The sequence below is a fragment of the Ricinus communis genome, chromosome 9 (genome assembly GCF_019578655.1).
Source record: "Ricinus communis isolate WT05 ecotype wild-type chromosome 9, ASM1957865v1, whole genome shotgun sequence".
Lineage (NCBI taxonomy): Eukaryota > Viridiplantae > Streptophyta > Magnoliopsida > Malpighiales > Euphorbiaceae > Ricinus > Ricinus communis.
In genome coordinates this window covers 23,131,027-23,143,177 of record NC_063264.1, presented here as the reverse complement: position 1 = coordinate 23,143,177, position 12,151 = coordinate 23,131,027, and the positions used below count along the sequence as shown (strand labels likewise).

Below are 12,151 nucleotides of genomic sequence, written 5' to 3'. Positions count from 1 at the left end.
TTATTTTTATATATCTAATATAATATTAATTTTTTTATTTTATTGTTGTGTTGGAATAAATGTAGATATATTTTGGATTGAAGGATTTTGAAATTCATGGATTTTGATATGAATTTTTAAAATTTCATCACTTGGATTAAATATAGAAAATAACAGATCTTATTTAAAATTAAGAATAATTGAAATAAAATAAAATTTATTAGAGACAATATTGAAATAAAAAATAATATAATAATTTATTATTTTTTAAATGACGAATTTGAGTTTTTCCATCTACTAGATGGAAAATTATAACTTTGAAAATGAGAGATTTTAGTAAATGAGAGTTTTTTTTTTAAATTCAAGAATTTAAATCACATTTTTACTTGCGAAATGATGGATTTAGGCTAAATCCATAGATTTTACAAGATCCTTTATCTAAAATTTTTCAATTAAATGAAACCGTAATAAATCTTACAATATCTATAACAGGGCAATCTAGCCTAATTTAGCTAGTTTTTTTTACTAAATTAAGCATATTAGATGTTTTCTTAATCCAAATAAACTACTAAAAATATGAAATATAGGGAGTACTATTAAGGTAACAAATTAATGCATTTTCTTTTTCTTGGAAAAAGGTAACAAATTAATGTTAGTTATTCATTTTTTTAATATTTATTACTTTTCATTATACTGACTGTCATTTTTTAATAATTTATTTAAATTTAAAAAATATTTAATATGATTAATTATATAAAAATATTAACTTAGACTAAATAGCATCCTATAGATATTATAAAATTTATTACATCTATTCTAATACAATGGTGAAATATAGAAAAAATTAATGTTGCATTGGACATATAAAAGTAACAGATAATTAAAATATTTTTTATTTAAAAAAGACAGTTAGTATAAAACCAACAAAGTAGTAGTTATTTTAATAAATGAATTAGTCAATTAAAAATTACTAGTCTTTTATTCGTGCATTGCACGACAGCTATTATTATTTTAATTATAAAATCAAGTTGATAAATTAATTTTTAATATTGATTTATAAGATTTTAAAAATTAATAGTAAAATTCTAAAATTTTATCATTGCAATAATATGAAAATTATTTTAAAATTAATTTTAATATTATATAAATTAACATATCAATATAATTGATATTATTATTTTTCAGGATTGAAAATTTATCATACAATTAAAAATATAATTTATTATTACATATAATATCAAAAATATAATTTTTGATGTTATTTTTTAGATTAGAATTATTATCTAATTACAAAATTAATTTATTAATTAGTATAAGATTAAAATATAATTGATATGTTATTTCTTCGGATAGAATTAGGGCTGTAATCGAACCGAGCCAAGCCGAATATTAATAAATTTAGGTTTGGTTTATTTAATTCCGGCAAAGGTTCGAGCTCAGCCCGAACTTAGTTCGAGCTTTTATAATAGAGCTCAAGCTCGGCTTATTTGAAAATAATTAGGCTTGCGAATAGCTCAAGCTTGGCTTGCAACTAGCTCATTTTGAATTTGATTCATTAAGTGGTTGCATAATGAGAAAAGCTCGAATTCGAGCTCGTTAAGCACAATTTAAGCTCGAGCTCAAGCTCGATATCAAACTCGTTAAATGTTTTTTAATAACTAAGTTAATCAATTACAAAATCTAAAAATATAGTAAAAAATGATGGAAGTATCAAATTTTAGTAAAAAGAATAAAAATATTTAAATTTGCAATAAAAATATTTAAAATTAGCTTCTAAAATTATAGCAAAAAATGCAAAAAATATTACTGAAACAATATAAATAATGAAAGTAAAGACCATCGGTGTATAAAAATTACAAAAAGATCATACTAAATATATCACAAGTCTCTGTTAACTTAAAAAAACATATAACTAGCCCCACTATTTTATTTTCTAGTGGCACTCACCTTTTAATGAATAAAATTTATAAAATTTAAAATAAATTTTAAAACATAAAATAATCGAAATGTGATATAATAAAATAGTTAAAAAATTTTCATAATAATATATTAACTTATAAGTTACAGTCTTGATTTATTTTAGCTTAGTTTTTAATTTGATTACCTTTTATAAATATAAACGTAAATTTAATCCAAAATTTTAATTAAATTAAGATTTTCACAAAGAAATCATATGATCCAACATCGACACTCTACTTTATTAATTCTAAAAATTAAGTTAGACAAATATGAGATATCTAAGAAGCAAAGAGCATGAGATTAAAAAATATATATATTTTATGTTAAGGTTAAGATATATAAGGTTTTGCAATAATGGTGATACACCAAACTATATTCATTTAGACACGACGTTTAATTTTTTTCTTTCTACGCTAGTGTCTGGTTAGTCGTAACATATTATATACTACTTAAGGTTTTAATTATAAATATTTTTTATTAAATTAGTATAAGTAGAGGATGCATTTAGAATATTTTTACCATTGTAAAAATGTAATTAAATTTTATAATACACAATAATTTATAAGTAAAATAAAAATTATATTAATAAATCAACTTTATTTTATCTAATTTGAAAAATACTTATTTTATTAAATTATTATAGAATATGTTTATTTATTATTTACTATTTTTATTGTAATTCTAATAATAGCTACATTTAGATGTTGTAGTTATATTATTCTTATTACTATTTTGAATTCGACTCGAGCCTATAAAAGAACTTGCTCACGAGCCTGCTTGTCGAACTTATAAACAAGCATGTTCACGAACTTTACAGACAAGTAAGATTGTGTGCGTGTTCACGAACTTTATAAATGAACCGAACTCGAGCTCAAGCTCACGAGCCTGCTTGTCGAACTTATAAATAAGCATGTTCACAAACTTTATAGACGAGTAAGATTGTGTACGTGTTCGCGAGCTTTATAAACGAACCGAGCTCGAGCTCGAGCTCACGAGCTTGTTCGCGAGCCAGTAAATGAGCAGGTTCGCGAGCTAACAAACCAAACTCTGTCAAGCTCGAGCTCGACTTGTTTAAATTAATGAACGACATCAAATGAGCTTTTTATAGATCCAAGCTTTGAATAGTTTGTGGGACATTTGGTTCATTTATAGCTTTAGATATAATTAATATCATTATCCAATTAACAAACTATTTATTAGTTAATACAATATTATAATATAATTAATCTGCTATTTTTTAGGATTAGAGCCGATGTTTAATTAAGAATATAACTTATGAATCAATGAATTAATAGAAAAAACTATAAAATTATACATAAATTTGAATTCTACATGTCAAAAGTAAATACCTATATCAAAATAAAAAAATTATATGTTAAAAATTAAATATACATGTCAAAAAAATTTAAGTCTCAAAATTAATATATATATATATATATATATATATATATATATATATATCAATTTAGTTTGAAAAAGAAAATAATGAATCATAGATTAAATAACTAAGATTGTTCATTTGGTTTGTAATATTAAAACAAATAGTTGAGAGATGTTAGAATTTGAAAACATTCAAATCCATTGACTTGATCACAAATTTTTTATCCAATTGTTTAAATTTAAATCAATTCCAACTTTCATCATAAGCTTCTTCCATTATGTTCAATGCACATGAATTTTATATTCTAATCAATTAAACACAGTAATATTATATTAAACTGTAATCAAAATACTTTTTCTAATACTATGACTTAGTACAAGATTAAAAAAAGGTGATTTAAATTTCTTGAATGACAACCAGATTTTCATAGACGAATGGGTAATTGCCACCTACTAAGTTGAATTACGATACTACCCTCGAGTTAGACCTGGCCAAAATACTAGCAACCAATCTAAATTAAACCGAACCCGAACCGACCAATTCGAAATTAGTAGCGATGTATATAGATCGATTCAAAACTGAACCGATCAATCCAAAACTCGTCCGAGTTAACAGGTGCGGTTCAAGAACGGCTCAAAACGGTTGATTTGATGCTGCCTCTTGGCCGGGTCAACCTTGTACAGATGGGTAATTTGATCATGTGAGGAGACAATGTGAACCAACAAACAGCTCACTATGTCATGTCCTATTCTCAACATTGCCCATTCTTTCTTAATTTCTCTGGATTACCAGTTTTGTGAAATTTCCTGAAGACAGTGAAAATAAAATTTTTACTTAAGTTTCATTATTAATAAGACACATAATATTATAAGTGTTGTGAAATGAGTTTAATTGGTTGTGACATCAAATGATTAAGACATTTTAATGAAGCTTTTAATTAAGAGTATAAGATCATTCATCAAAAGTCTTAATTATCAGTTAAAACAAACAGTCAGATTCCGCTGCACGATTAGATAAATAAATTAAAATAAATATTAATATGTGTTATTAGTTATTAGTTATTGTATTTTGATTATTTTATTTATTATTAAAAATTAATCAATATAAATATAATAATTAATAGATAATACTATATTATAATATTTAATTTAATTTATTTAAGAATTTATTTTTAAGCACTAATAATAGGTACATGAGAAAACCAAACTCTACTGTTAAGTTGACTGGAACCATCAATTATTAATTTAAAATATGAAACCAAGGAAAATTATAGTGGTTGATCAACACATGAAATCCTTTAAAACAAATCAATACCTGATATGCAATTAGGGATACCTGTGTATATATAAACACATGAATTTTATTCTTGTAATTTTTGAATATTTTTTATTTTTTTATTTAACTTAACAAATATTTTAATTTCATCTTTTATGATATTTAAATATTTATAAGCAGTATATGTGAACAAATTGAATAAAGTCATGTATCAAAAAAAATTTAATATCACAAAATAATAAATCAAGATATCTATTAAATTATATTGAAATTTAATGCATCAAAATGATCAAATAGATAAAGTTTAGATATATAAATATTCATTTTTAGTATATATATATATATATATATATATATATATATAGAGAGAGAGAGAGAGAGAGAGAGAGAATTGGTTAGAGATAATTGGTTTAAAAATTTAAATAGTAACTATTTCTAGGATTAAGAGGTAGATAATTTAAGTCGATGTGGTCTCTATTATAAGTCTTGGGATAGGTTGTAAATTAGATAATATCACCTTCATACCCACATATTTTTATCACAAAAAATTATTGTTTAAAATTATGAATCAATTATTTTATAAATCTACTTTTTTTTCAAACTCTTCTACTAGCTTAGAGAATAAAATTATAAACTCTAGAGTGTATATAATTAAAAGCTTTAAAAAATAAATCGATAATTGAAAATTTCTAAAAATAGATAAATAATAAATTTATAAAACTTTAAGATTTAATCTTTATAAAATTAATTTACTGTTAAAAATTGAAGAAAGAGATATTCAGCTTTCAAAACTTTTTGAAACATTAGAACTTCTCTCTACAAAGTCTTTACAAACCCATAGCGATAAAAACTTCAAATATATTCACACGGGATTAGTTCAAGTTGGAATTAAACCTTTAATAAAGGACGGTTTAAATATGTACATTTTAGTAATCCTTAGAGATAATAGGTTCATAAATTTTTAAGACTCCCTATTTAATCCAGCGGAGTTCAATCTTTGTAGTGGACCAATATCATTTGAAATATATCTGAACATAACAATTGCTTTAAATGATAAAAATATTTTACAATTCTTGATATTGCAGATTAAAATCCACAATTATAAAATATTAGAAGGATTAATTTCGGTAGCCTTAATATATAAAATTCATTACGAGGTGATGGTTTTAGTCTTTGTGTCAGCACCCATTTTTCATATCTAGATATTGAGGGAATTACGGAAAATCCGATGATAAAAGTTATTATTACTCTCGAGTCTCACAAAATTGGAAATCAAAATTCCAGTTAGGATTATAATTAATTGAGCTAAATATTGTATTTAGAAATTAAATTAGGCTAAGTTGACCAAAAAAATTAAGTTTTAGAGTCAAAATTAGTCAAATGATCAAATTCGAATGCTAAATTATAAATTTTCACGAGTCTGCCCATGTTTAGAGCCGATTGGCCCTATGTAAACTGGTTGGCCCTGTGCTATATCAATCAACTTAAAACTCGATTTTTATAGTTGTTTTTGATATATTTTTTATTTTAAATACCTATAACCGTCAAAATTAACTTTCTAGAAGAGATTTTATTAATAATTATTTAATTTTTTATTATTCTTATAATTAAATGAGTATTTATCTAATTTAAAAATTTAAGATAAGATACCGGGACTCCTTTAATGTCACAGAAAAAAATTCTAAAACTAACCGTAAAACAATAGCTAATTACTCATGAGTGTATAAAGACCGACCATTCAACTTCAGTATATTCTTAGCATAAAAATCTCATACTAAATTTCGGTATTATTAGCACAAAAATCTCATACTAATATATATATATATATATATATATATATATATGAAAATTAAGTAATTGTTGTAGTCACCATTTGATGGTTTTGACATATAAAAAGAGAGAACAGATTCTTAGAGGCAGCAACTAGGAGAAGCCATTAGCAATTGCATGAAAAATTTGATAATAAACATATAATAGATAGTCCTGGCCCTGGCTGGTTCGGGTCTGAAATCAGACTTGAATTGGTTCAATTTAGAAGTGGGTTCGAGTTTTTTCTAGTTGGAACCAGAACATCAATGGTTCCGATTTTAATCGGAAAAAAAATCGAAACCAATTAAATTTGTTTCTTTATAATAGTTGTAATTGGTCAAAATCGAAATCATAAATCAGAACCGGCCAGTTCGAAGAACCACATAACCACGAACCTTGGCCAAGTCTAGTAATGAATTGGATTATTTGTTGGTTAGAACAGGTGGTCTGAATAGAAGCAGTTTTCCAGTTGGTTTCATATTCGGAGCAGAATGAAATACTTATCAAGTACACCTTCACTATTCCACTAATTACTTTCCAATTTTGCCATCATCATCATTTATCATCATACTAATTAATGATTAAATCTTGTTAATTAATTAATATGAGGAAGCTGCATAATATATACAGATGGAAAGGGTCCAAGTATTCTGGGCTACCTTCACAAAGACACATCCAGGTTTCCCTTTATAATTCTCTTCTGTATATGTTATATATGTATTTATTGATACCATTGTTCTTTCTTCTTTATGATGACCACTGTTATACATTTATATTTCTGAAACAAGCAAAGCAACAGATAATAGCTATTGAGTGCTTGGGTTGTAATTAGATGCCTCCACACATCCAAATTTTGTACAGAGGATACAACAATAAACATTCAATACTCCAATTTATCAGTGAGAGCACTGCAAATGGGATACAACAAAAATTCAAAAGTTGGAACAAATATTATAATAGCACCACCACAGAATTGGCCAAGACAACCAAAGACCACCCACATCCATTCATCACCAACTCTACCAATTTGAATCGCAAACTGACCTATTGCACTACACTAAAACAAGTAGAAACTGAGGAAGAGAGTGAATTTAAGTTCACCAATCTACATCCAGTAAAATAGTCTAAGTGTACAGTAATATGACGCACTAACAAATATTGAAATCAAGAGCATCACGATTCCATTGTCATCATTGAAAGAGAGTCAGGTTCGTAACCGTGCACCCTCAAGCGATAAATGCACGTGTGGTGAGAGCTTCCATGGTTAGATGCGAAGTCCAGCCTCACAGTGTCAACAAGGCCTGAGGCTACTGAGTTCAGCACAGCGAAGGTCTGAGCATTGCTCTTCTCAAGGTCATAAGTAAACTCAGTCAAAAGAAACATCTTCTCAGTATCAACGGCTAAATCAATATCATGCCCTTGCAGCCAACCAGACACCCGACAATCTTTGGGAGCACTTGATCTGTCATAAGCAACACTCTGTCCATGCAACAACAGTTCAGAGAATATTTTAGCGGAAAGATAGTTAGTAGGAGCAGCATATCCTATTAAAAGCAAACACATAATAGAAAGTAGAATATGAAAAGAATATAGAGAGAGGTATGGATTTGTGACTGATCGTCAGAGGTCGAAAGCCATTATATTGGACAAATTGTGCCACAGCCAACCCAAAGGTGCTATAATGGTAGAACTGAAGTTATTTTCCATCCAATACCAACACTAGATCCTCAACAAACTCGACTGTATGATAACAAACAATGAAAAATTGAAAGAGAGTAAGATTGAAAATAAGAAAAACAATAAGATTAAAAACACAGAAAGTTTTCCATTGTAGGCACTAAGAATAGCAGCATAACAAAGTATTTCTAAGTGCAATTAGGTTTGTAACAATATCCCCTAATTCTCATTCTGTATGCGCGATATACATGCACGACTCAACATACTCCAAAAACAATTGAAATCAGGATAAGGAGAATCTTACCCATACATCTTTCAAACAAGTATGATCTGGAAGGAAATACTATCATTCCAGCCAAAATGCTTGCAATTTAAAACATTAACAATCTCATACTTCACCCTGCTTCCACAACCTCAGATACTGCCAGAAACAGTCCGCCACCCATGACTGTAAATTACCATAGCTACTGCTTTGCCAACAGGCGGTGATTATCGCTCTTCTTAAAATAGCATATATGTCACATATCACCATCAAAATTATAACACAACTCCCCAATTCACATGTCATGCTGCTGCTAACTCTAATCTAAGCACCTCCAGGGCCACCAGCATACTGTCACTACCACCCATGTTACACAAAACTTTAAGTGAAGGTCTCCTGATTTATTTTGAATCTTAAATTGGTTTGATTTCTAAGTGCAACGACAAATTGTAATTATAGAACAATGAAAAAACTAAATGAAAGTTCTCTACAAACAAATTCAGGCTCCCTCTGACTTTCAATACAGAAGCAATCTAAATATTTTGGTTTCTTTAAATGCTTCCTAGCTGTCCCATGCCAATTAGAATCAAAGTAAGGTCCTATGCTATATCCCAAAGATTGTCTTACACACCAATCAGGGTCATTCTTTTTTCTAACTCGTCTTTTGAACACTTGAGACCTTCCAATTTTACACTGAACTATAGGGTCCACTTCAAGTGACAAAGCAGTTTACAGAAAATCGGATCAGAAAGGCAATAAAATCAAAGAAGTACTCTACCAAATGAGATGCAAGGTTGAAGATTACAGTCTACTAACACTCTGTACAAACAATGATCTATTTGATCAGATCAGAAACAATCAGCATGGCCTATACGCAATACTCACAATCAGAAATCTGAGTAAACATTGGGGCAAAAGTTTAATAACATGCTGACAAGGCAAAAATGATTGCCAAACTGAATTAGAATAGATGACACTTAAATGAAATCAATCCAAAGATTTGTAAGCCGTGTTTTTCATGTTATGTACATTTGTAATGGGAAAATTTTTATTTTCTTAGGCTACTAATTCCAAAACAGCTTAGTCCCATTGACGTCATCCTCCCTAAAGACAATCAAAACTGGGTGACTCATTAGAAAAACATTTTGATTCAATGGCAAACCTAGAATCTATATTTTCAACATTATTCCACATTCAAAGGAAAATCTATAGTATACTAAAGATGAAAAGGGTAACATAGTTCTCCAGTAATAAACCAATGGTCAATATAAGGCCCTAAGAAAGTTCTTGAAGCCAAAGAACTGGGAAATGATATAATCAAGAACACAATCAAACTTCCACATCCATTATCTGAACACAAATTACTGTATCAAATCATTAAAAAAGAGAAAACTGAATTAGACAAAAAAAAAAAAAAAAAAGAAGAATTGTCCACTGAAATTTCAGCTATTAAACTCCATTCCTATTTCCATAGAAAATGGAGACAAAGTCAGGCCATGCGTAAGTTAACCCTAATGGCTACTGGATATCCATAACCATACAACTAGTAGGCTAGCTAACCACATCTCAAAAAAGCTAATTAACCTTCAAACATGAATATGCTACTTGAATATACAATATCTATAGATTATAAATGCAGCTCACTCAACTTATTCATTACCATAAAAAGAAAAAGGAAAAAAAGGAAGAAGGATACTTTTACCTTAGCAACATGTTCGAGAGTAACAGCCTGAGGAATAATAGCAGTGCGAAGTCTGATTTGAACAAAGCCACTACTTCCTTTGAGAGGAAAGCACTGGCCTGGCTCCCCAAAGCTCGGTTTGAGCATCTTAACAGCATCAGGATGGACTCCAATTCGGGAACTTTTCAACAACCAGTTGGTTCCTTTTCCAGGCAAAAAGGGCTCAGAGTGCTTAACAACAATTGCGCCACCAGATGCAAGGGCATAATCAACCATGCCAAGTCCATCGGCAGCATGCTTCTCAATTTCCTTTATTACAATCTCCTTTGCATAAGCCCTAATATCATCCAAACTTACACCAGTATTATCAGTTTGACCACCCTTTCCCTTGTTCAAGTAGTCATCAACAAACTTGTTAAAGTCCTCCCTCGACAACCAATCGACAGATTTCAGTTCAGTTAAGGAGCGATCAAGCCCATCAAATCTAGCAACTAATCGCTTAAACTCACTCTCCAAGAACAAACCTTTGTCATGAATTTTGTTGTCAAATTCATTTCTTAAACCTCCAACCTCATTATCAACCTTGTCATTGACAACCTCAACTTGAAGCTGAATCATTTTAAGAGAAGTCTTGAGAAGAGATTCAACTTCTGCAATCCGAGCCTCAGATTCAGAGGAAAATGCAGCCATTTGTGAAGAAGAATAATTGACATCTCCTGAAGATGAAGAATTGAGAGCCAATCTCCTAACCATCTGAACCAAACCTATCAACACAAGCAACAGGGCGAAATTCTTGGTGAAAATACTAGCCACAGTCAACCAGCGTGGTTTTGATTTTTCAGGAACCACTTTAGTACGAGTCCTGCGATGAGGGGAAATGGTAGACTTCTTGAGTTGGGCGGTTGTGACATCTTTTCTTTCAAGAATTGAATGATGACTCAGGTCCTTGCTTTGAGAGCTTAACAATTTCTCGTTGCCCATGATTACATTTGCAGGACCGCCTCCATTGAACTGCGCTTCACTGCCTAACAATTCAATGCTGTTGTTGTTGTTGGATTTCTTTTCACCCGCCACCACCGGTCTCCGTCGAGCGGCAGGGTTCGCGGTGATTGACACCGTGGAAGCGGACATGGGAGGGAGCAGTTAGGGATTTGATCTCTTATACAGTTATTAATTAGATTATAGAAGAGAAAACTGTAAGGAAATTGAAATTCTAAGAATTTGAATTGTGAAAGGGAAAGGAGAAATAACGACAACAAACCAACACTTTCTGAATCTGCCGATTGCCCAAACTTAATTTTTTTATTCTTTTCACATTATCAAATACAATATTTTTATAACGAAAATTTTCAAATATAGAAAAACAAAAAAAAAATCGTTCAATTTCTTTTTTCTTTTTTATAATGATTCAAATAATTAACCAACTAATAAATAAATAAACATAATTTAATCTTTATATACATTCATATATTTGCATTTTAACACTCTTATTAATAATATTTTTATTATGTAAATTTTTTATTTTATATCATATAATCGGTTAAAATTTATTTTAAACACTTTAAGAGAAACCTTATTTTAAAGTTTGTAAAATATTCTGACGCTCCAAAATCATTTTTTTGTATAATTACTCAATTATAATTAATTATTTTATTTATGAGTTAACAAATATAAAAATATCTAATTTTAAATTTAATTATAGATATAAGTTTGTATTTTTTTTTTTACTTGATCTCTTATTTTACTCTTGAGCTTCAAAATTATTTTAATGCCTACTTACTCTAATTTTACCTGAATTATATATAATTTATAAAATCTAGATTACTTTATAAATTAATAAGAAAATAAAGAACCATATAATTATCGGTCATAACTTTTAAATAAAAATTTAAAAGGGTAAATAAAAAGAAATAAACAAAATAGTAATTGAAAACGCAAATGCATAAAAACTGTGAAAAATTGAAAGGGGAGGCTTTTCTTTTTCTTTTTTAAAGTTACTATAAGCGGGAATTTGCAAGTTTCTGTATTTCAGTCTCTGGCGCCAATTCTTTGGATCTGCTCTGCTCTAAATAAGACTAATTACAGCTGTACCCTTTTTTCTTTTCCTTGTCATTTTCTTTTTCTACAA

At 28.7% G+C, this 12,151-nt stretch overlaps 1 protein-coding gene across 1 annotated transcript; it reads right to left on the bottom strand.

Moving 5' to 3' along the window:
* Positions 1 to 7,268: 7,268 nt before the first annotated feature.
* Positions 7,269 to 11,325, bottom strand: LOC8282152 (SUN domain-containing protein 1). The gene is made up of 2 exons (XM_002523348.4): positions 10,045 to 11,325; positions 7,269 to 7,882 (listed from the first exon to the last, which is right to left on the bottom strand). Exons 1-2 carry the CDS (start codon positions 11,152 to 11,154, stop codon positions 7,577 to 7,579), a joined length of 1,416 nt encoding a protein of 471 aa, XP_002523394.1. The 5' UTR covers positions 11,155 to 11,325; the 3' UTR covers positions 7,269 to 7,576.
* Positions 11,326 to 12,151: the final 826 nt, after the last annotated feature.